Genomic DNA, 24,791 nt, shown 5'->3' on the forward strand with positions numbered 1-24,791 from the left:
ATCTGCTGTCACGACCCCCCTCCCTGCCATAAATTACAGGGGTACCTCCAATTTGTTTTAAACGCCCATGTATTCCAGCCATTTCCAGAGGCGCAGAGCCTCCTGACAAAGGGTCCACGACCCCACCCCGCCCTGTTTGTTGCAGTACCACATGGCGGTGGTGTTGTCCGTGAACACCTGCACTACACTTCCCGGACAGAGGGAAGGAATGCCTTTAGTGCAAGTAGGATCGCCCGCAGCTCCAGAAGGTTGATATGAAGCCGGGACTCCGCCGGAGACCAGAGGCCTCTGATCTCCGCCTCTCCCATGTGGCCCCCCCCAGCCCAGGAGGGACGTATCCGTTACTACTATGTGCTCCGGTTGGGGTAGGGAGAGGGATCTGCCATTGACCCAATCACGGTCCATGAGCCACCACTGTAACGGTCTCGCAGTGCCCTCCGAGATCAGGACATGGTTGGATAGGTTGCCTTGATGCTGGGCACACTGAAACTTCAGGTCCCACTGCAGAGCCCGCATCCACCATCTGGCGGGATGCACCAAAAGGATGCAGGAGGCCATCAGCCCCAGAAGCCGCAGCGTCAACCTGACCGAGACTCAGGATAAAGGCCGAAAGATCGGAATCAGAGCCTGAATAACCTGAACCCTCTGTTCGGGAGGATAAACCCGAAACTGCAACGAGTCTATAACTGCTCCGATAAAGAGGAGCTTCTGAGAGGGACACAGGTGTGACTTCGGCACATTGATGGAGAACCCCAGCAGGTCGGCCGTAGTCTGGAGGTGGCAGACGACTGTCTGGGGCGAGCCCGCCTTCAACAACCAGTCGTCGAGATAGGGGAAGACTGACACCCCTAATCTGCGCAGATGGGCTGCGACCACCGCCATCACTTTCGTGAACACCCAAGGGCCGCTGGTAAGGTCGAAGGGGAGTACGGTAAACTGGAAGTGCTCGCGGCCTACCATGAACCGCAGGTAACACCGGTGGGCCGGCAGGACAGGGATGTAAAAATATGCGTCCTGCAAGTCCAACGCTACCATCTAGTCTTCTGGGACCAGGGCAGCTAAGACCTGAGCCAAAGTCAGCATCTTGAACTTCTCCTTCCGGAGGAAGCCGTTGACATTCCGCAGGTCCAAGATAGGGCGTAGGCCCCCTTTGCCCTTCTTGGGAACCAGAAAGTAGTGGGAGTAACAACCACACCCTACTTCTGGCCCAGGAATGCGCTCAATGGCCCCCTTGGCCAAGAGGGCCGTAACTTCCTCTTGCAGAAGTTGCAAGTGATCCCCCGACACGCATGGCTAGTGGGAGAGGGAGTAGTCCCTTCGGACAATTTGCAGAACCCACCTGTCCGATGTGATGGAGCGCCAGCACAGGTCTTGGAGTCGGAGTGGAAGTGGGCACTGGCATCAGAGTGGAATGCCAAACTAATTCAAGGGGCTCTGATGGTGGGGAGGATATATCTACTGGTAGTAACTTGACTAGAGGCCTCTGAAGATCTATGTGGCTCAAAGGCAAGCCTAAAGCAGCTAGAAGAGTGCTAAAAGTATGCAGCTCTTTAAAGGCCTCAAACGTTTCGGGCATCTCTAGTGGACAGGGGAAATTTGGCGCACAGTTCAACCAGTTGTGGAATCGGCTCTTTGACTGGTGATCAGGAGAGATCTATTGGCAACTTGATGCCTTCCTGACTTCTCCCTGGGCAGAGTGTGGTGGGGTGGGATGGGATGGGATTGAGTATCACTTTGACTTCTTATGCTTCTCCTTCTACCTGTACTTCAACTTACTGAACAACTTTGACTGTAAAGAAGACGTGACACAGGAGAAATTTTTACACAAGGCTGAATCATTAAGATCAACTGTGATACACAGTGTACTGGATAGTAGAGGCAGAATTAATAAATCAGCCTTACTAGGATTATAACAAAAATGTATAAACCAAATGGGTCCAGATAAAAAGAGGTGAATTATAATATAGACTAGTTGACACTAACTTTCTAAGTCTACTACCCATTTAAAAGCACCAATGCCAAAACACTGAAATTTTGATGAGCCTTCCAGTGATGATCTATCAATGATACACAGAAGTTGCCAGCCATTTCCTAGGTACATTACTCCATCCATGAAAGATTTATACAGACCTTTTTATGGGAATTATCTCTACACTAAGAGATTATGTATTCTTCTTGTAATCTGTTACGTTGCTATCTTTATAATGATGTCAAGACTTGTGTTACACAGAAGTTGCCTATAATTTTCTAGATATACTGCACTTTTATAGAAAGATTCATTCAGTGCCTTCTTGTGTCAAACATTAGCTTGTAATAATGAGGATGCACTTATTATATATAAAATGTATCAAGTAATGCTTTTTCTGGTGGATACAGTGTCTGCCTTGTAGATTCCTCACCTTCTGAATTACCGCTATGCACAGCATTCCACTATACTTTTCTCCATAGCTCTCCCATGTTTACGAGTATGTCACAATGCATTGGCTCCACACACGACTCCGCGTGATATCATCGGAGCCATGAGAACACTTCCTCAGCGTGCTGAAGTCAGTCTCATCCATTTTATTTCTGCCTTCGAGGCGAACGGGTGAACCAACAACAGTTCTAACACGTATACATAGTATACAGTACAAAACATAAGGAAATAACATGCAAAAGTATTTCTAAATCAAAGTATACTTATGATTTAAAAAGAAAATCTCATAGGGAAGGTTCATATTTTCGATATAAGCAGAAAGGTAACGGGGAGGCAGGTGGGTCAGTGAGGGATCACCAGGCAATTACTGAAGTTAACTAACTTGTTCTTTTGATGGATACATCTGCCTGTGGATCCCTCACCTTTTTATACAGTCCCATACTCAGAGGAGGGGGGCTACCTATACCAAAATATCCTGTAACACAGAACAAGCAAAATGGCTGTCCCTCCTCACCACCGAATTCAAGCAATAATACTTTGCAAAAGAGTGGAGGGAGGCCCAAGTTGCTGCTTTGCAGATGTCAATTACAGAGACTCCTCTAACCAAAGCAGAAGTAGAAGATTTACCTCTGGTATAACGAGGATAAATACTTTCAGGCGGCTCCTTCTTAGCCATGGCGTAGCAAATCTTAAGGCACAGGATTATCAACCTGGATAAAGTTCTATTGTGGACATCTTTCCCATTCATTTTGCCCACATATCCAATGAACAGCTGGTCATATGATCTGAACTCAAGGGTTCTGTTCATATAGAAACGTACTGCCCTCTTGGGGTCAAAAAGCATGTAAGTTCAGAGCACGACAGGGGATTGGCCCCCTATATCTAAGGAGAAAGATTACAGCCTATACCCCCAGGCGTGTTTTAAGATCCAGTAATCGAAATTTACTCTGCCCATGCAAGATCAATAAAACAAAAATGGAAGGACAAGCATTTTTCCATTGGAATCGTTTGCCGGATGAGTTGCGTGCTTGCCCTAGCTTGAAACTTTTTAAGAAGCTACTAAAAACCTAGCTGTTTTAAAGTCGCAACTCCTGGATCAGCCGTTCCTGCATATTGTCGCCAAAAGCGCCGAGAGATCCCTCTGGGGATGATTCGTTTGCGCAATAGAAATTTTTAAATAAATAAATAAAACAAAGTATCTTCTCCTTGGAAGGATGCAGGGGAGGGGGGGAAGTAGGCAACGTAATGGATTGCCCTAGGCGGAATGGAGTGACAACCTTAGAAAGGAAAGCAGCTCTGGTCCTAAGCACCATCTTATCTGCATGGAAGGATGTGAAGGGCGGCTTGAAGTCGAGGGCCCGCAACTCACTCACCCTTCTAGCAGATGTAATAGTAACTTAAAATATAGTTCTAAAGGTAAGAAGCCTCAACGGGCAACTATGCAAGGGCTAAAAAGGCGTATTCATGAGATATGTAATAACAAGATTAAGATTCCACTGAGGTATTATAAATGAGTGTGAGAAAACTTATTAGTAGGGCCCTTAATAAATCTCATAACTATAGGGGATTTAGAAAGAGAAGGCTGATCCGGCAAACAAAGAAATGCCGACAAGGCAGATAGATATCCTTTAACAGTCGCAACCTCCCTACATCAGGGATAGCGCAAAACTCAAAACATCTGATAAATGGGTTTTCAAAGGATCAACTGACTTCTTCCCACACCATTTAATAAATTTCACCCACCTTCCAGCATAAATAATCTTGGTGGAGTGTCCTGATAAAATAACGTCTACCACATAAGAAACTAGGAACCGCAATCTAACTTGAACACGTCACCCGACGCTCCCTGCATCGGATACTGGAGTCTGCAGAATGACGGGCAGTGTGCGTTCTCATGAGTAGCAAACCGGTCCAAATAAGGAACCCCACACATCCCGAAAATATGATGTACCACTTCCGGATTGAGACGCCACTCGTGAGCGGCTGAATACTGCCCACTCAGACTATCAGCACATACATTGAGAACTCCAGCCAAGTGATTTGCAAGAACGCAAATCTGATGATCCTGAACCCAGGACCAAAGCAGCAGAGCTTCTCTGCAAAAAAGATTCGACCTTACTCCTCCCGGTTTGTTGATATACCACATCGCAGTAGTGTGGTCTGTTAAGACCTGAAATGACTGACTGCGCAGGGAAGGGAGGAAGGAAGGCATTGAGAGCTCCCAATTCCAAAAGATTGATGTGCAACAACGTTTCCTTTGGAAACCTAAGACCTTTGACCTCCAGATCAACCCAGATGAGCTCCCCAACCTAGAGTGGAGGCATACGCTATCGCTATGGCCACTGGAGAAAGAGGGCAAAACGGCTCCCCTGAAACAGGTTGCCTGAAATCCTCCACCATTGCAGATCCGTCGCAGTGTCTCTAAAGATTCTGAATAACTCCTCTTGATCTCTGCTGTGTTGAAACCCCTGCCTGTAGAGACACCACTGAAGAGCCTTCATATGCCAGAGTGCATGGGTGACTAACAGAATACAGGTGGCAAACAGACCGAGCAGGCACAAGACCTTCAGGGCTGGAACAAATGCTCCTTTTTAAAAAAGTGGAATCATAGTCTGAATGTCCTGAACCCTCTGAAGCGGCGAAAAGGCACAACTCACTGCAGTGCCTGTACTGCCCCTATGAACAGGTTGCGCTGAGAGGGCTCCAGGTGAGATTTGGGTACATTTATTGAAAATCCCAAGCTAAACAGTTGCTTTGTCAACTGCAAATGGCGCAACACCATCTCTGGTGACTTTGCTTTGAACAGCCAGTCGTCTGGATACAGGAATACTGGAAAGCCCAACCTTCTGAGATGCACTGCCACCACTGGCATCACCTTTGTGGAGAACAGAGGTGCGGAAGTAAAACCAAAATAAAGGACAGCAAACTGATAATGCTGAGACTTCACCTTAAAACAGAGATACTTCTGATGCGACTTCAGAATGGGAATGTGAAAATACGCATCCTTTAAATCCACCAACAGCATTCAGTCTTCCTTCTCCAGTGCAAGGAGAACCTGTGCTAGGGTCAACATTTTGAACTTTTCCTGTTTGAGGAAAGAATTACAAATCCTGAGGTCAAGGATCGGCCGTAAACAACTGTCCTTTTTGGCAATCAGGAAGTACTGGGAGTAGTACCCATGTCCCCTTTCCTGCTCTGGAACCAACTCTATTGCATCCTGTTGAAGCAGTGACTAGATCTCTTGTTAGAGAAGCAGAAGATGCTCTTTTGAGCAAAGCCCTTGTCAGAGAGGAAAAGGAAGGCCCTACTCATGGAAGGGTATGATATCACCATTTTCCGCAATGTCTAAAGCCCAGAGGTCTGTCGGGACAGATCGCTAATGAGGTAGAAAATAGGTCATCCATCCTCCCATGGGGCAAGCATGCTCTAAGATGGTGAAGCTAAAGCTGCTTTCCTGCAACAATGGTTGGAGAGGAGGAGGAGGCTTGCTGATGGGCAGACCCATGCAGACAAACTCTACCCTTTCCCCTGAAGCTATTATTAAGGGGATTTGTACATTACTGCTGTTGTTGCTGCCAATGTCTTCCCTGAAAGGACAGGTTCCTCAAAAATCCCTGAAAGATGCAAAATTGCCTTTAGTCCCTAGGAAGGGTGTGAAGTCTCAAGGATCTCGCAGTCGACATGCTGTCCTTAAATCTCTGCAGCGCAAAGTCAACCTTGGCCCAAAACAAAGGAGACCCATCGAATGGTAAGTCCATAAGAGTAGCTTACTCATCTGGCAAAAAGCCAGACGCCCCTCAACCAGGCATGACATTTAGTAACCACAGAAGAACACACGGCTCTTGCCACTGAGTCCGCAGTGTTCAGCCCTGATTTTATACCCTGGCGGGCAGCCACCTCAGCATCCGACAACAATTCAGAAAAATTACATTGAAGATCTCTCCGCAACTTCAGAGTGACCTATTTCGCTGAGTCCATCAAGGCATATTCATAATGCCCCAATAGACAAGTTGCATTAGTAGACTTAGCCATACACCTAGAAGAAAATATATTTGCAGCTGACTGCTCCATCCTTATAGACTCCCTATCTGCAAGTGTAGTAGGGAAAGAACCAGTACACAACTTGGCGGAGCATGAAGCCTGAACCACTAGACTCTCAGGTGTAGGGTAAGATGATAAAAATGCCGGGTCTCCTGGAGCTGCTTTATATCTCCTGGCCACTGACCTATAAACCGCAGCAGAGGTTTTGCCAGATCTGAAGAATAGGTTCTGTTAATGCCTCATTGTAATAAAGGCCCTGAAGAAGAGGCAGACAAATGAAGCACCTCTGTAAGAATATTAAACCTCAATTTGCCAGATGGGAGAGGCAATTCCAATATTTCCGCAGCTTTTCTTATCACTGCATGAGAAGATGTACCTTCAGAAGGTGGCAGACACTTAGACACTAACTCCCACTCAGAGGAGGTATCCAATCTACTCAACTCCTCTAAGCTATGTTCCAAAATCACAATTCTGCAGCACCTTCATGCTCTTCCTGATACCTTTCCTCTCCTAACAACCACTGAAACTCCATATGGGATCTGATTATCAGAGTCGGCAGCGCTGGTGACTTCAGTACCCAAAGGTATCCTAAGGTGGAGTCTGAGTCAGCTGCGGACAAACCGGCGCAGGTTCAGATCCAGACGTTGACGGAAATGCCTCAATCTACACCAAAGGGTCATGCCCTTCCTGCAACGGTAACTGTGTAGACTGTCTCAGCGCCAGCAGAGGACAGGCCTTTGCAGACATTAGCATGAACTGCATGAATGGAGCCTGCTGGAAATAAGCTGGAATGCCTCCGAGCGAATAAGAAAGTGGACCATCGGGGCCTGAAGGTGCACCAGATGGAGTCACAGCCCTCGCAAAAATGCTGAACATAGCTTTAAGAAAATAAGATGGATCCGAGCGATGAGTCGGGAACGACAGATACCCCGAATCCTGGTTTGAGGGCCCTGGTGCCAAATGAGAGTCCAACAAATCTGGGTCCGGTCCTGGAGACAGAGTGATCAGCCCGGAGGCAGAGTCACAGGCTTCGGAACTGGAGGAGTGCTAGACCTTGGAGCCGGGGACAAAGCAGGACACATCCACGGAGTTGGAGATATCTCATCCCAAAGCCGAGGTCTTGGATCAGAGTATGCAAACTTTGGAGAATCATCTTTAACCCCTTCGCTGCGGGGGTAATTCCCAACGGGGCGGAGGGGGGTGAGCACGGCGCCGCGGTGCTTGTGACGATTCCCCCACTCAGATGTTGTAATGTTTCCTCACTCTGCAGTTGACCATTTATTCACGTGAGCTTCCCATCTTTTATATTTAGGTGCCATGCTCTTTCACCATGTTTATGCTATTTTCCATCTGGCTGAAGTCAGTCCCAACTCCACCACCTGAGATAAACTGTTGTGCATTTATAAGTCGGTACCAGGCTCAAGAGACAAAAATTGCTTGGATGGTTGGAAAGTTATGCCTGTTAGATCCCTCAGCTTGTTTACCACTCCTTGCCAAAACTGCTATATCACCCTACTTTCCCACCACATATGTGAAGGCCTTTAACTGGCTTACTCTTGAAGGCAGGATCCAGCTCAAGCTGGCCTGCATCACTCACAAAGCCTTATACACGGACACCTCAAAGTATCTCACCCAGAAAATTGTGTTATCTGGGAGAACCAGAAACTCCCAGTTCGCCAGAGACCGTGTGCTCCAGCTACCCCGCTTCCGCAATGCAAAAACATATAACCGAGCATTCTCTGGGGCCGCATCAAGATTCTGGAACTTGCTACCTACCTCCATCAGAATTCCTATGTTGTTGCGCTTCAAAAAGGAAGCGAAAACCTTCCTAATTAGAAAATTCCTCCATTAACTCTCCTTTATTGCGCATTCCCCTTCTCATGGCCTATGTTTCTGTGCATAATCTCCTGTATTGCTTGGCCCTCCCCATGTATAAATTGTTCCCCTTGTTTGCTGACATGTCGCTCGCTGATTTTGGTACTGTACTGTGTATTGTATATAGCTCTGACTTTTATCCTACTGTAGTCAATTCCCTAACCCCATCATTGTATTTTGCCTATGCCTATACTGTAAGCAACGTGTTTATCCCTGTAAAGCACTCTGATAAACTAACGGGTCATGTTTGCGCTATATAAAACCTCAAATAAATCAATAAAAATCTGTGTGAGACATCTTCAATGGTGCAACCTTTTGTTTTTGAGATATATATATATATATATATAAGCAAACACATCCAACAGCCACAGAAACTCCATGGAAAGCAGGCACGGACACGAAGTAGCTTTGGATTCAGCATTTATTTCATAATGCAGGACGCCCTCAATCACGAGCACAGAGAGAGACGCGTTTCAGCCTTCAGGAGGCCTTTGTCAATCTAGTTTAGCACTACATAGCTCTTAAGTTAAATAGCCCATCCCACTAGCCCATTTAGTACACATGAAAGACATACAATAGAGTATGGATTCCTATTGCAGTTTAAATACAGCATGCTCACACTTCCTAAAGCTATTCGTAAACATAAATGTAGGTAAAACGCAAAATACTAGTATAAAGTGCACAATGCATTAACCAAAATTGCAGAGTTACCTAGAAAAGCAGGCAAAATGTATGATGAAGCATGCACAGTAATTAAAACACTGCTCGGTGGGATACTAGGGGGTACTTAAACTGATTAGCCAAACTAACATCTAGTGTTGCCAATTTATGATAAAATCATTACAAAATGTTTTAAGAACTGCTGCCGCATATAATCGTAATATTCCTTAGGGACTGTCCATTGTCCCGATAGCTCGTATGAGCTCTTATCTATCCTGCCGCACCACGACATTTGACCTTGTCCAGGAAGGATAACTAATGTCTGCCCTTTCGTTATTAATAGCTAGCGCTGCCTAAGATCCCGGGACCAGTAAATGTTTCCAGCGCATTGAATAACAATTAAACAGCGTTACAAAAATGTCACATCAAAATTAAAACCGGCACACGCTAGATCACTGCCACATCATTGTCAGCAGATACTACTGCGTGAAGCCCCGGGACCGGGACCGGTAAACGATCTTCGCGAATGTGGTAACATCTTTCCATCATTGAAGAAATGTCACCTCAAAGTTATTTCGAGTGCACACTGGAAATGCCTTCGAAACTGCAAATCCCACAATGCAGCATAATAGTCTGTTTGATATAGGCAATATAAGTCTCCTGATGTTGTTACACAGTCAGAGTCAAGGAGGCGGTTCACACCCGGGAAAGGACAGGTAATGTCTAAAGGACCAAAAGCGGCAAGCATGACATGTCTTAATGGCACAACCTCGAGATTGAGGGGGACCCATCTGCAAAAATAGATAACGCCATCACCACCTCGCTGCATCGGCATTGTAGCGTCTGCAGTGCCCAGTCACCATTTAGTAAACATGAAAGACATACTATAAAGTATGGATTCCTATTGCAGTTTAAATACAGCATGCTCACACTTCCTAAAGCTATTCGTAAACATAAATGTAGGTAAAACGCAAAATACTAGGATAAAGTGCACAATGCATTAACCAAAATTGCAGAGGTACCTAGAAAAGCAGGCAAAATGTATGATGAAGCATGCACAGTAATTAAAACACTGCTCGGTGGGATACTAGGGGGCACTTACACTGATTAGCCAAACTAACATCTAGTGTTGCCAATTCATGATAAAATCATTACAAAATGTTTTAAGAACTGCTGCTGCATATATTTGTAATATTCCTTAGTGACTGTCCATTGACATCATCGCAAATCGTAAATTTGGGACATTCATTACTATTCTTGGGGTTAATCTTGTGCAACAGTTGAAGTGTCACAAATATTTCATAAAAGTGGAGGCTCTAGTATTTGTATCAGTTTACTTGTTGGGTCGTTATGCTTGGACGCCAACCATGGTACCATGTACAGAAGTTGTGTGGCTTTTTAGTAGATACTTAAGTCCAGGGCCACCAGACCCCGCCCCCCACCGTTCCTCCAAGGGCAGTCTAAGTGTGGATTTGCTTTCTTCCCAATAGAGTTTCCTTATTAATAGATCTAGTTCGAGGAAACTAGCTTCTGGTATTGGTATTGGCATTGGCCTATGCTGCACTACATATAAGTAGTGCTGGACAACTATCATTTTACTTATATCTTTTTGTCCCATCAGAGACATTGCATACCTCAGCCACTTAACAATGCTAGCTTCAAGAGAAATCAGAAACACTATAACACTGGTATCAGATACTACCTCATAATGTACACTCATATACATGCCAAGGTATCGGAATGGTGTAGCTTGAACCGGTAAGGGGATTTAGTTCAGTTGGCTCAAATCAACACCACAACTGAAAGCGGAGTATGTCTCCACCCCCTTAACGTATTCTCAATCAGCCCCAAGAGTTTTGCTGGGTCCGCCAATGTTAGCAATACATCAGTGATGTACAACAATATGATATACCTTGTATGTTGAACTAATATCCCAACTTGTGTCTATTACGTATTATTTGCACCAGGGGTTCAGTTAGAAGCACAAACACCAAGCGATATAAAGGGCATCACAGTCTTGTACCTCTGTATACTCGCCAGCTATCCAAAACTTGCTTCCCTGTTTTAAAGCATGCTGTAATATCCCCATACAATGCAATAGCGTTAGCAATCTCAAAAAGACATCTCCTAATTTGCATCCCTCGAACCCTTTTGACCATAAATCTCCAACTTACCATATCCAATACTTTATGGGCATCTAAAACTACGACTGCAGACTGTATTCAGAGTTTTATTCTTATGTTCAATTAACAAAGGTGCATTTATAATATTTATACGCGTACTACGTCCACCAACAAACCAGCCTGTTCACAGGAATCAATTCACCCATCACCACTGCAAAGCTTCTGGCAAGAATTTCTCAAAATTGTGTGGTTTACATTCATCACCGATAGTGGTCTATATGGCTTGCAATTTAAAGGGCCCATTCCTGCCTTTGGAAGAACCTCAAATCATCACTTCCCTGAGCATTTCCAGTAACAGACCTTTCTCTAGCACTTTGCTGCACAGGTTTATCAATGACGGAGCAAGTAAGAACATATATATTCTGTGCAAAACTCAACAGGGAGGCCATCATTTCCTCGTATTTTTCCTGTTACTAGTTGCTGGATGATCCATTTTATATCTTCAATCTCTTCCTCACCTTCTCTCCCAGCTCAGGTAGCTATGCCTCAGTAAAAATCTGATCAATGCCTCTATTGTTAACTAAATTGAAAAGTAATAGGCCAGCAAGGGATTTCGTTTGTGTTTTGAATAACAGCTAAAAGGGGAATGAATTTAATTAAACACCCTCAGTAGTCTGATTTAAGTAGCTGAAATTGATGATGAGGGGCCAGTGTATGGTGTTACCACACTAACAAAGAAAAGCAATAAATACAAAGAACAGGTTTTATGTCAAAAGATTGTTATTTTCTTATGAATAAAGATGTTACTGATGTAACAGGGTACAGAATAAAAAATGGGGGTACAGAACAAAATGCATTTCAGATGTACAAGGGAGTTGATAATATATTCCTATAATACATCTAGAAAATAAGTCTAAACTGCTACAAAGAATACAGCATTGACTTCAAATCAAACATAAATGAAAGTCAATTGTAGTCGGTCAGTAATGTGCAGAATTAGACACAACAGTCGACGTTTCGGTCTTTGGCGAAATAATTTTAAAAAACCATCATCAGGACATGGGTTTTGTGCATATATTTGATGACCCTTAGAAGATATCAACCATCCAATTTCTATTCACATCAAATGTTCATATTGGAAGGGACACTCTTTCTGATATTTAGGCAGGAACTCCAAGATAGGGAATCCTTTAGCTACTCCCGCACTGGAGATTGTTTCGCTGCTGACGCTGATCACGCTGTAGCTACGCATTCTACTCTGAGAAATTGTGACGTTTGTCCAACTGCGACTGAAGCATCAAACTTTGATGAAAGGAAATAAGAAAAATTAAGAAAGTGACGCTCAACCACCCACTTTCTGCGATATAATTCAAAGGATTCCCTATCTTGGATTTCCTGCCTAAATATCAGAAAGAGTGTCCCTTCCAATATGAACATTTGATGTGAATAGAAATTGGATGGTTGATATCTTCTAAGGGTCATCAAATATATGCACAAAACCCATTTCCTGATGATGGTCTTTTAAAATTATTTCGCCAAAGACCGAAACGTCGACTGTTGTGTCTAATTCTGCACATTACTGACCGACTACAATTGACTTTCATTTATGTTTGATTTGAAGTCATTGCTGTATTCTTTGTAGAAGTTTAGACTTATTTTCTAGATGTATTATAGGAATATATTATCAACTCCCTTGTACATCTGAAATGCATTTTGTTCTGTACCCCCATTTTTTAATCTGTACCCTGTTACATCAGTAACATCTTTATTCATAAGAAAATAACAATCTTTTGACATAAAACCTGGTCTTTGTATTTATTGCTTTTCTTTGTTAGTGTGGTAACACCATTCACTGGCCCCTCATCATCAATTTCAGCTACTTATATCAGACTACTGAGGGTGTTTAATTAAATTCATTCCCCTTTTAGCTGTTATTCAAAACACAAACGAAATCCCTTGCTGGCCTATTACTTTTCAATTTAACTTTTGCCCAAGCCCGCAAGGGTATATTGGGTTGCTCGCCCTATATCAAATTTCTATTGTTAACTGACACTTGTTCGCTGTAGAGGTTGGGGTAAAAGTTTTCAAATTGGTTATTTATTGCATCCCGATCTGCTAGGGTAACAACTACATGATCTCACATTGAACAAATATTGTCCTACTACTACCCTCTCCACGCTAGCAACCCTAAAAGATGTCCAGACTTAGCTCCACAATCATGTTACATTCTACAAATACTCTGAGGTAGCGTTTGCCTAGTCTAGTCTGTCTTTGCTCAAAGACGGCCTTTTTAATTTCTCTCTTCACGGTTAACGTCACCCAATGCTACCAGAATACTTTTTTCGAATCTAGTTATTATACATGTTCGACTTTGCCTTACTATGTATATTAGTCACATGTATTGATCCAAATGACCTTAAAACCTCCCATAAAGTCCCAGATGTATTAACCAAATTTGTGGTATAAGAAGAGAATTCATTAATAGCCTTCCTATGTTCCTACCTATATAGGCATTCTAATAATTCCCCTAGTTGTAATTTCCACTGGGATATCTCCACTGAGGTATCTTCACTGCGGTATATGTCTTACTTGCCTCTCCCAGGACCTCGTAGGCTACAAAGATGCATGATCAGACAACGTGCCATTCCCCATGTTCAGACTGCGGATATTTAACTATATGTTATGGGTGCGTAAAAGCAAAATCCTTTTTCTAGGAAGTACCATGTGGTGAGGAGTATAAAGAATATCCATGCGCCTCCCAATATTGTAATCTCAAAATTTCTACTAAATTTAATTTATCTGCGGCCTCCAAAAGTGCTACAGAGGACAGTCCTAATGCTCTGTGAGTTGGTTTAGAACTGTTGAATTGCCTAGTGAGTGCACAATTAAAGTTTTACATCCACAGTATTTTATAAGTATATATTAGCGTGAGAAGCATTGTTATTGCTTTAAAAAGGAGGTCCAGGTTTGGTGCATACATGTTAAAGAGAAAATAGGGTGCCCATATAATGTCACAGCCACCTCAATGTACCTGCTGTTTGGATCCTTAGAAACATTTTCTATGTGCCAAAGGGCCACACTCCTATCAACTGCGTGGACCTAAGCAGTTTGTCGTGTTCAAGCCAGTATTATGTACCCCAATCTGGGCCTAAATGACCTTTCACCTACAGTTGTCCTACCTTGCTCTGCATAACTGTTCTAGCACTGAACTTTCACCCCGTAATGTGCTGAAAAAATGTCAATCGGGTTCCTTGAAACTAGCCTACTTTATTATGCATAATGATTCTTGGAAAAGTGCCCTGCACATGACGTACATAACAGGATTAACATATTCTGTATAAACACCATGGTCATCTTCATCCTAGGGCAAAAAAACTACTTTGCATAATTGCAGGTATTGATTTAGGCTCATTTACATAATTGTACTCGCAACATAACAATTGCGTTTGGAACCCTGAGGCTATCTTTATGGCATAAAAGAACCATACTGCCACTAGATAGAAGGAAGAGATGCTTCCACATTGACAGAAGACACAGAGGTCCTGGTCTGCAGAAGCTCCAGCACACAGCGGTCTGACATCCCTTGCGGGGTGTCCAACTCAAGACCAAGACGGGCTCCTTCATTCTCTCCCATCAGGTAAAGAGGTTGGCTCTTTCCTAGGGGATTCTTGGTTTTACACCCATATACATGTTCGGTACACTTAGGTAGGGTCAGCCTCGTAAGAGTACGCTTGATTACTGTCATGTCTAAATGCCTGCATATATTCACTGTTTTAGCACAATGGTAGAATTCTACATTTTATTTACTCTGCTGGTGCTTCTAATCTTATACATTTGGTTCTGTCTAATGATTATCGCAGCAAACATGTTTTATACTAGAATGACACTGGTTCAATAAATGCTTGTTGAAAACATCCCCATAGTTTATTCTGGGTATCTCTCTGAGACTAAGTGAGCATGATTGACTGAGGCAAAAGTACCGTACTGTTTTCGCGCTCCCTGAAGGATCAAGGGTTGTCATGTTCGATAGTTGCCTGAAACTGTGAGCTAGCTGGTCTATAGGCTAATATGTCCTTTGGGGGTGTCCGGAATCAGTCTAGACAGCAATACCTTAGTTTATGTTGTCTAAACATGAGTAGCCTATGTATTTTTAGGAACCACACAACACCAGAATGAATGACAAATTTTGTTGCATCACAGCAATCCTCAATAGCTTGGGATAGAGGTCATCCGGAACTTTCAGTAACACAAGGGCTGCCTTGTCCATTAGGGTTTCGGGTAGTAGCTTAGAAAACAGCTGGTGCGTACCTATCGCAGAACCAGACTCATTGAGGAAAAGAAATGCTTGCCAAATGTCTCTGGTAGGAAAGGAATTGGGGTTTACCTTACTGGTGGATGCTGCAGCAACTAAAATCTCTGGGGTAGGATGTTGTGTAAGATAGTTAGCGTTGCTGGGTGTGGTCAATTGTGCTGAGCGACCTGCCGATTAACTTGTGGTCCCGAACATGGTTTTACCCCTAGTGCCCAAAAGGGTATCTGTGAGGACCACATTAAAAGGTAACAGAGGTTCTGTAGGCACCTGATCTAGCTGTAGAACCTCTGTCAGAAAAGAACACGTTTTGCAGGTCTAGTACTTCAGTCACCCTCTGCCTCATTACAGTGAAGGAGGCGCTTTCTTTGTTGTCAGGGCCTAGAGAAGAAACAATGCCAGTATCTGGAGAAGCATTCAGGCTACTGGCATCATGTAGTTCCACTTGTCAGTTTTTCTCATCATATTGGGTGACAAAATCATCCCTTCTCTTTAAAATTGTCATTGTCTGAATCAGTGCCGAATAAACTGTGTAAAGTCTCAGCACTACGGCAAGGTATCAGAAACAGAAGGATTGATGGGTGACTGCGCGCCAGTGGTACTAGGGCGCTGCCTTGTTTGAGGTCAGGGTAGATTCTGCTTGGAGTTGGATAGCAAAGTGGGCTGCAAATCCTTCTATGGTGTCAATATACCTCACATTAGGCATAAAATACATGATGCGCTGACCGCATAAACATGATCAGATTATGCAATCCCTAGGGCCTGGCGCTCTTCCAGTACATAAAGGTACCACTAATGCCAATGACCCCAGGCCAACTGGCCTTACACCGGGGTTCAAATGCTCTATGTCCAAAATGTCAGGGCTCTAGGGGGGACCTCTCAAATGATCCCCCTGGCTACCCTGGTAGGGCAGTGGTGCAACTCACCCCTTCTTTATTGACAAAGAACTGGCCGGTCAGTGGCAGAGACACGGCGTTCGGCACCCCGTTTAGGATGGGACAGTATCCCTGATTCAAACTAAACTGCGACATATGTCCCCCCTGGAGGCATTGCAAAATTACAAAAAGAATACAGAACATTACACAGAGAACCCTGCCTCTTTGGATACAAGAGGAAAACTCCTTGAAATCGGATTAAGCACTAATTATCACCACCGACCTGAATGTTTAACAAACTGCATAGTTATATGACCATGCCATTCTAAGAACTCCCATCAACTGATAAAAATAGGTGCCCCATCAATGCCACAGAAAACTTCTTTCTACTGTATTGCCTCAAATATCAAGACCAAAGAGAACCCCGCAGGTTATGACTATTGCACACATTGGTTTAGTCCAGATTGGCCCTGAAGAAGGTGATTCAGAATTTAATATCACCGAAACGTACGTAGGCTGTACGCATACAAAGACCCTCGGATATGATAAATTGAAATCATATAAAAACTAAAGGTGTAAAATAATACAAAGATAGATCACAACGACTCTACAAGTACTGTTTCCTGATTTTTGACAGACTGAGACTACATTACGAGGAGTCTTGTATTGGACAACAATAACACTTCATTATAAAGCCTGCAAATTTTTATGTATCTTGTCACTGTTTGTATGTGAGAAAGGGTGTGTATGTATGTTAGAATGAATGCTCACACTTGCTGGGAAAAGGGGTTCTATTTAGAACATCTATTTTAGTAAATATCATGCACTTGAACAATTGGATGTGAATCGTTATTTAAATGTACTATGTATGTATGTCATGTAAATGAAAACTGCTGAAAAATCTAAAAATATATATACAAAAGAAATGTTTTTGCATAATGAAGATTAAATAAAAAAACAATAAATATGAGAGAAGTCTAATGTGTCTCTAGATGCACCCTTTGTATAAATAATTGAGTTGGTTGCCAATATTGTTGACTAGTTTTAGGTCACTGTAAGAGGTTTTTCCTGTTTTGTTTTGCAAAGAACTGGCCCCCAACGTTGCAGTTGCCCATTACGGTGGCACGACTGACGAACAAAATGAGCTTTGGTGCTCCTGGCCTTGAGTCCCCACACCGGGCCTCTTCAAACAATTATGTGCAACGTGGAGCTGCCCACTGTCAGGGCATGCCTTCTCAATTGTAGATCTCTGGTTAAGCATGCTATCGACTTATGGCTCCTATTGGATGAGATGTCATGTTCCTGACAGAAATATGGCTCAAAGAAGATGCAGTACCAGATATTGCTATTGCAATTCCGCCTGGTTTTAAAATCTGCTGCGCACATAGGGAGGGTACAAAAAGAGGAGGGGGGTTACAATCATTTTAAGAGACTCCTGGGACATGGAGTCCTCAGTGATGCAAAAAATGGATGTAATGGAAGGACTTAACTTCTGTATCAAAATCAGCCCTTCAACCTCTTTTTCAGGACTCCTGATTTACAGACCCCCAGAATGTGCAATAAGCGCGAATTTGAAAGTTTGTGATTATATTGCGCAGAAATCTCTTTTGTATTCGAATGTCACAGTGCTGGGGGATTTCAACCTACACGTGAACAACCATAGCTGTGTTCATGCAGCTCAGTTTGAATCTACCCTTGCAGGGGTTAATCTGGTTCAGCAGGTGAAACGCCCCACTCATATAGCAGGGCACACCCTGGACCTGGTGTTTTCCAATATTCTATCTCTGAGTTTGAAAGACCCGTGTCCAGTGGTCTGGACAGGCCACCACTTGATTCCTTTTTCATTTAGTTTGGAAAAATTCACTCAGCATGCTGGTTCCTGCAATTTCCTAAAAAGAAACTGGAAGAAGCCGATGGCAGAAAGCTTAGGACCAGCCTTGCAGGAGAGTCAACCTTTACTATCAAAAGATCTTGACGCAGACGCATATGCGTTTCATAACTGGATTTCTATGGCTGTAGAAGCTACTGCTCCGGCTAGACTCACTAAAACACGGAGGCCCCGTAGTTATCAGAGACTATCAGAATTAATAAAAGCAGTTGCAAACGCCCAGGACGTCGAGTGGACTACTGAGGTATAGTTAAAACAGCTTACAAGAAAGCACTTAAAGAGCTCCATGAATTGATGAGAGAGGCAAGGAGAGATTACTTGGCAAGGAGCATTAAGGAGGCAGAGAACTCAAGCAAATAACTATTTAAGGTTGTAAATTCTTTCCTAAAGCTGAAAAAATTTGAAATTGAAGCACAATCCTCCTACTTGCTATGTATGAGCATCTCTGACTTCTTCGATAATACCATTCAGAAAATCCACAACTCGTTCACAGCAAGAGTTGAGACGGTTAAACCTGATGTGAAGGAGAGCAGCCAGCCACAATACTCGTTTACGGAATTTCCCCCGATTACGCAGCAGGAAAGTCTGGCTCAGATCCTTAGCTGCGAATCAGGTTCCCCAGAGGACCCATGCCCGCCCAAATTATGGAAAGTAGTGGCTCACTCACTTATCAAGGTGTTGATCCATATCTGGAATACTTCCCTTGCATCCGGCATTTTCCCAGAGACGTGGAAGCATGCCATTGTCCTCTCCCTCAGGAAAAAACCCAATGGAGTGCCAGGAGATTTGAGCAATTATTGCCCAATCTCATTACTACCAGCCCCAGCGAAATTGCTAGGGGAGGGCACCGATAATGTGCCCCAACACACACCCCCATTGTGCTTCCAACTCGGCCCCACTCACCGGCCTCGCTGGGTGCAGTTTCTTTCCCTGCTGCGGTTACTCTGCTCTGCACCCGGCCCCTCTGGAGTCCCACACTGGGACCCTTTAAAACAAAACGTGCCCCAACATTGGAGCGGACCGCTCTTCTGCGGGTCCGCTCAGAACAAGCACCGACAACGTGCCTCGAAAGGCACCAAAAAGGCGCACATGGAGCCCCCACTCACCGGTACTCTCTGGGCGTCTGCTCCTCTCTGCGCCGGTCCTCTCGGCACCGCCAATTACCAAGGGAAGCCCCCCTTTGTTGGTGCCTGAGCGGTCCCGCCGTTGCGGACCGCTCCAACGATGTGCACATTGAGCCCTCACTCACTGGGACTCTCTGGGCGCTGCTCTTCGGGTTGGGTCAGCAACCTGCGGGGCTCTCTCTGCTCACGAGAGCCCAGCCTCGAATCCGGGTGGCACTTTTTCGGGACATCCACTTTGGCACCGGGGCTCCCAACAGCTTATGGGAGCCCCGCTTCTCTATGCGACAGTTCTGTCCTCCTGAGGAGCCCGCGAGGCTCCGGACGATTCCTGTAGCGGACGGGACTTTCTCTCCCTACTTGCCAGAAGGCTCCCAAGCTCTGCCCATACTCAGGCAAGTCCGCCTGACTTCCTGGTCGGCGGCTTTTCTCGACCGGGTCGCCACGGTGATTTCCTCAGCAGTGACATGCGGGTGGGCTCCCACTTTGAATAGAAAGCAATTGCGGGGTGGGCACCCTTCCCAAAAAATAAACATAAAGCGGGGTGGCCACCCGCTCCTAAGGCATCACTGGGGAATCCCTACGACGGGGATTTCCTCTAAAAAGAAAGGCAGCTTAGCACTGCGCAGCCCACGCTCTCCTCCTTCTTGGGGCAAGTAAATCACAAAGCGCACAAGGCGCCTGAGGTCCCAAAAAGTCCTCAAGGTCCTGGAAATATAAAGGAAAAGCACTCACAGGGCGCAAAAGTCTTCCAGGGTCCATGGGGCATAGCTGGGCCCAGGGAGGCCAGCACACACAGCCCTCCAGCAGGGAGGCAAGCCCCCATGGCGGTTCCTCCTGGGCCACAGCAGCAGCAAGCACTTGGAAGTCAGGAACAGCACCCCCTCATGGGGTCACAGCCCCTATACTTATACCCAGATTCTCTTTGTCTGCAGCATAGGGCTTGGGGGAACCAGATGCAACTGGTTCAGGGGGGAATTGGAGCACTTTGTTTGACAAGCTCCTCTTCCCCTTTGTCAGGTGGGCGCTTGGTGATCAGACACACCACAGGGGGCGGAGCCAGCATTATACAGGCTAGGCACATATCTATTCAGGGTCAGGGGATTACTCCTCCCACTACTCCCAATGCAGATGTCCCATTCAGACTAGCGCTGACTCACCATGCCCCTCCTGGAGCCACACGCACCTCCCTGCCCATGCAATTCACATTAGGCAGGCAGAAACATAGCGCACAGAAATGCAAACTTCTAAAAGTGGCATTTCTAAAATAGTAATAATAAATCTACGCACACCATTGCGCAGCATTTATTATGACCATTCCAAATATACTAAACTTGACCACGCTGCTCCTGCCATATCAGGAATTACCACTGAAACACTTATCAGGGAATCCCCAATGCATTCCTATGTGAGGGCAGCCCCACAGTAGTGAGAAGTCACAATGGCTGTTTGTCACTACCAGGACATGTCAAACACTTAAGGTACATGTCCTTTACCTACAATGCACCCTGCCCAAAGGGCCAGCTAGGGCCTACCTTAGGGGTGACTGACATGGCACACACTTTAGGTGCCACCTCACAGCGGCAGTAACAGTGCGCGCACAGGCCCTGCAATGGCAGAGGCCTGAGATAGGTTTGCAAGGCTACTTTGGGGGGTGGCGCAATCAGCGATGCAAGCCCACCAGTAGCATTTAATTTACCAGCCCTGGGTATATGAGATACCACTTTTACAAGGGACTGACAGGTAAATTAAATATGCCAAACAGGTGTAGACTAATCTTATCAAATGTAACACAGAAAGCGCACACACTTTACACTGGACAGCAGTGCTAAAGTGCCCAAAGGCCAAAAACCACCAACACCATGTCAGAGAAAAGGCTAGGAAAAAGGCAAAAAAGTTTAGGGATGACCCTGCAAAAAGGGCCAAGTCCAACATTCAGGATATGCATCTGAAGGCATAGAAAAGAACTGATGTCACTGTGCATGGGTGGTGCTTATACGTGGCTCTGCAGCCACTTCCTGGCACTCAGGGGTATAAAATGTCTTGGTCCAGTTTAATGCCTGGGGGATATTTACAAGGTGAGAAATCTGCGATAGAACTATCCTACAGAAAAAATATTACATATGCATTCAAAGATGGCTGCGTTAGATTTGTGTGGATCTATAGATCTATGGCGGCCATCTTTGATTTTTTTTTGTTATAATACAAATGTATTTAATCACAATAAAATGAAGTGAAAAATACAAGTGTAGACAGATTATGTTATATGACAAGCAATGTGATATTGCATTGTTGTGCCTGTGCCCACCCCCTTCTTCCCATGTTTTTAAGACTTTTATAGGTGACTTATGCTGCTGCCTCATTTGCCGCCATTTTAGCAAACCTTTCTTCGTGCCACATGAAGTAGAGGCTTAGACCACCAATTCATTCTCTTTCATTTTTCCATTAAACGTGTTGAAAAATACTTTTTTTTAATCTACATGCTCATGAAATGTCCGAATTTCCTACAAGCCAATACAAACTAATTTGAAAGTGGTTTCTTTTTAAATTTATGTCCATGTATACGTTCTCATAGAAAATCATTAAGTGTTTTAGTCAAGGGATTTCTCTCTCAACTGAGCATTTATAATGTTGGTACATTCCACATGAAAACAGATTTATTCATTACAGCATTACGACTTCTAAAACATCATTTCTCTTTCTATAAATGTTATGCAATGTCACAATGATACAAGTAATGTAAAGTGTGTTTAAAAAGTTGTCGATGCATTTATACATATTTTCTAAGAAAAATAAATTGTACTTACCGAAATTGCATATAGATTGTAGATAGGCTTGGAACTAACTGTGTCTCTTTGGTCAACTGTGCTGACTCCATCTCTGTGGTTTTCAATCACATCACTGCTACATGATTTCTGCTCACAAACAAATCCATTGGCCAAAGTCATTTCGTTGCCCTGAGAAGTTGATAATTCTGCCTGACTATCTCCCACAATGTTCATTTGACTAAGAACATCTGACTGCTCAGAGGACATTATTTGTTCTTGGTCCGTACCATTGTCTTTGACTGAATCCAAATTGTCTTTACTACTGGAAAGTTTGTGTTTGCCTCCTATTTGGGGAAGCCGTAGTCGCCCCTTACTTCTCCCTAAAGTTCTTGGGCTACTGTTTGGGCTATTGGTTTTGCTTCCACAGTTTGTTCCAATTTTCCTTCCCTGTGAAGGAGAACCTGCAAAATAAAAGCATAATTAAAGCATTCATTTGAACACTTGACACGTCTTCTTATGCCCACTCTGAAAGCCTACACATTTGTCTTCCTTGTCAGCATATGCTACCTTCTTCCTGGCAAAGACAATTATCATTATTATGATACTGACAGCATCCTGGAAAACAGAAAAAATATTAGTTCAATGCCAGCAGGGCAAACCAGAGCAAGGTTGCAATAATTGTAATGACTTGACTCTCAGTTAACTTCTCAAGCCCTTTCAGAAGGTGAAACACATCTTCAAGTAACTAAAACTGCTTTTTCCACTGCAATGAAAGCAACTGCAAAGCAGAAAATAGCAAAAGACTAATATGTAATAGAATACACTTGCAGATAAAGTCTCTGACAGATAATGTGGCACCTTTCTCAGCAAGCTACCATTTTATCTTCCCCAGCCTTAGCCACATCACAATGTTCCAATCTATGCTGATCTTCCAAACTGCCCCAGGGAAGTAGTCACAAATAAACACTCGGATTTAGGTTTTCAAACTGCAGTCCAGATCCCAAAAATTAAGCTTTCATTGCTTATCTACTTAGCAAAACTATCAAATGTGTAATGTGGAATATATATGTATATATGTATATATATATATATATATATATCCAACATATGACTCACTCCACCAGGGAAAGAACCGGAGGGACACAAACGGGGAGCCAGAGAAGAAACCTTTAATAGCAGTACAGGCGGCATGACGCGTTTCGGGATAAGTCCCTTCTTCTGATGCCAAACACACTATAAACTGCCTCCTGAAGCCTTTCAATCATCCATCTCACTGCCATTGGTTGCAGCCCAGCAGCGCCGATTGGTCTCCTGCACGCTCCGCCTTCACATTCTTTTGATATATATATCTCCCCAGTCTTTCTCGTCCATACATCCAAAAAACAAGAAGGCAGACCCAAGAATAGTGCATGTCGGGTTTATTCAGAGAACGCCCGCACCGCCGCCATAACGCGTTTCAGCCTCCTCAGAGGCCTTGATCACATGACACGTTTCAGAGGTAATTTTTTCAATTTTATATTGACAGTGCAAATAACACGTGGAAAATAGACATAGAAGTTACACTATGACCATGATCGGTGAACCCATGAATATACAACTTATATTAGGTAGTGTAAGAGTGCAAAATCCGCAATAAATATTTATAATTTCAAATATCTAAAAATTTACAAAACCTTAAAAATATTTAAAATATTGAATAGTTCAATTATTAAAAATATTAAAAACATTCTCAATATGGTACATCAGCCTGACAACCTAAACAATTCAATAGGTGAGAGGTTTTGATAAGTATTGACAGTATAAGCAATGGAATGTGTCTCAATGTAAAATTGTTATAAAATTCATCATACAACAATGAATACATAGCACTTATTAACTAATGGGCAACATGTATCCTACTAGAAGATCTGTCATAAAACCTCACAGGTGCCACAATAAAGACACGATCAGATGGGGCAATGATGTCCCCCCTAGAGGACATCATTGCCCCATTCGGCATAAAAACAGTCATGTATGCCGATGACACCCAATTGGTGGTGTCTTTAAACCATTCAAGTAAAAGCCTGGACAACTTGGCGGATTGCCTAAATAACATCTACCGCTGGATGTGTGAATCTCGCCTAAAATTAAACGGAGAGAAATCCGAGATCCTTCTGCTAGGCAACCCACGCAAACTCCCCCCGTCCCTCTCTTGGCCACCATGCATGGGCTCACCCCCTACCCCGAAAGCAGAAGTCAAGAGCCAGGGTATCTGGCTGGACCAGGAGCTCAATTTTAAAGCCCAGGCCAGGAAAACCTCTGGCATCTGCTTCGGTCTCATTCATAAAGCGCGAAAGATCCTTCACCTACTCCCCTTCCAATCTAGGAAACTGCTTATTCAGGGTCTGGTGAATTCCAGACTAGATTATGGAAACGCCCTATATCTAGGAGCCCCTCCCTCAGTCATAAAAAAACTACAATAGGCCCAAAATGCACCCGCCAGACTCCTTACAGGAACCAAGTCCAGATGCTCGTCCAAACCGGCTCTTAAAAGTCTCCACTGGCTCCCGATCAAGGAAAGGGTCACTTTTAAGACCCTATGCATTACACATAAGTTAATGCAAGGCGGAGGCCCGCCAATCCTGAAATCCCTCATCAAACCCTATCACCCGAACAGACAACTCAGGTCAGACTCTCTCTCCCTTGCCTGTATTCCAAGAATAAACAGAGCTCGAT

General features: G+C 44.0%; 1 protein-coding gene across 3 annotated transcripts in view; it reads right to left on the reverse strand.

The window, feature by feature from the left end:
* USP32 (ubiquitin specific peptidase 32) overlaps nt 1-24,791 on the reverse strand; it is a 1,745,589-nt gene that overhangs the window by 309,846 nt on the left and 1,410,952 nt on the right. For all 3 annotated transcript variants that reach the window (XM_078679804.1, XM_078679802.1, XM_078679803.1), the window contains exon 32: nt 22,116-22,537. In XM_078679804.1, coding sequence (XP_078535930.1) covers nt 22,116-22,537 — 422 coding nt within the window. The remainder of the gene's footprint in view (nt 1-22,115; nt 22,538-24,791) is intronic.

This window comes from Lissotriton helveticus, chromosome 3_1, assembly GCF_964261635.1.
Source record: "Lissotriton helveticus chromosome 3_1, aLisHel1.1, whole genome shotgun sequence".
Classification (NCBI taxonomy): domain Eukaryota; kingdom Metazoa; phylum Chordata; class Amphibia; order Caudata; family Salamandridae; genus Lissotriton; species Lissotriton helveticus.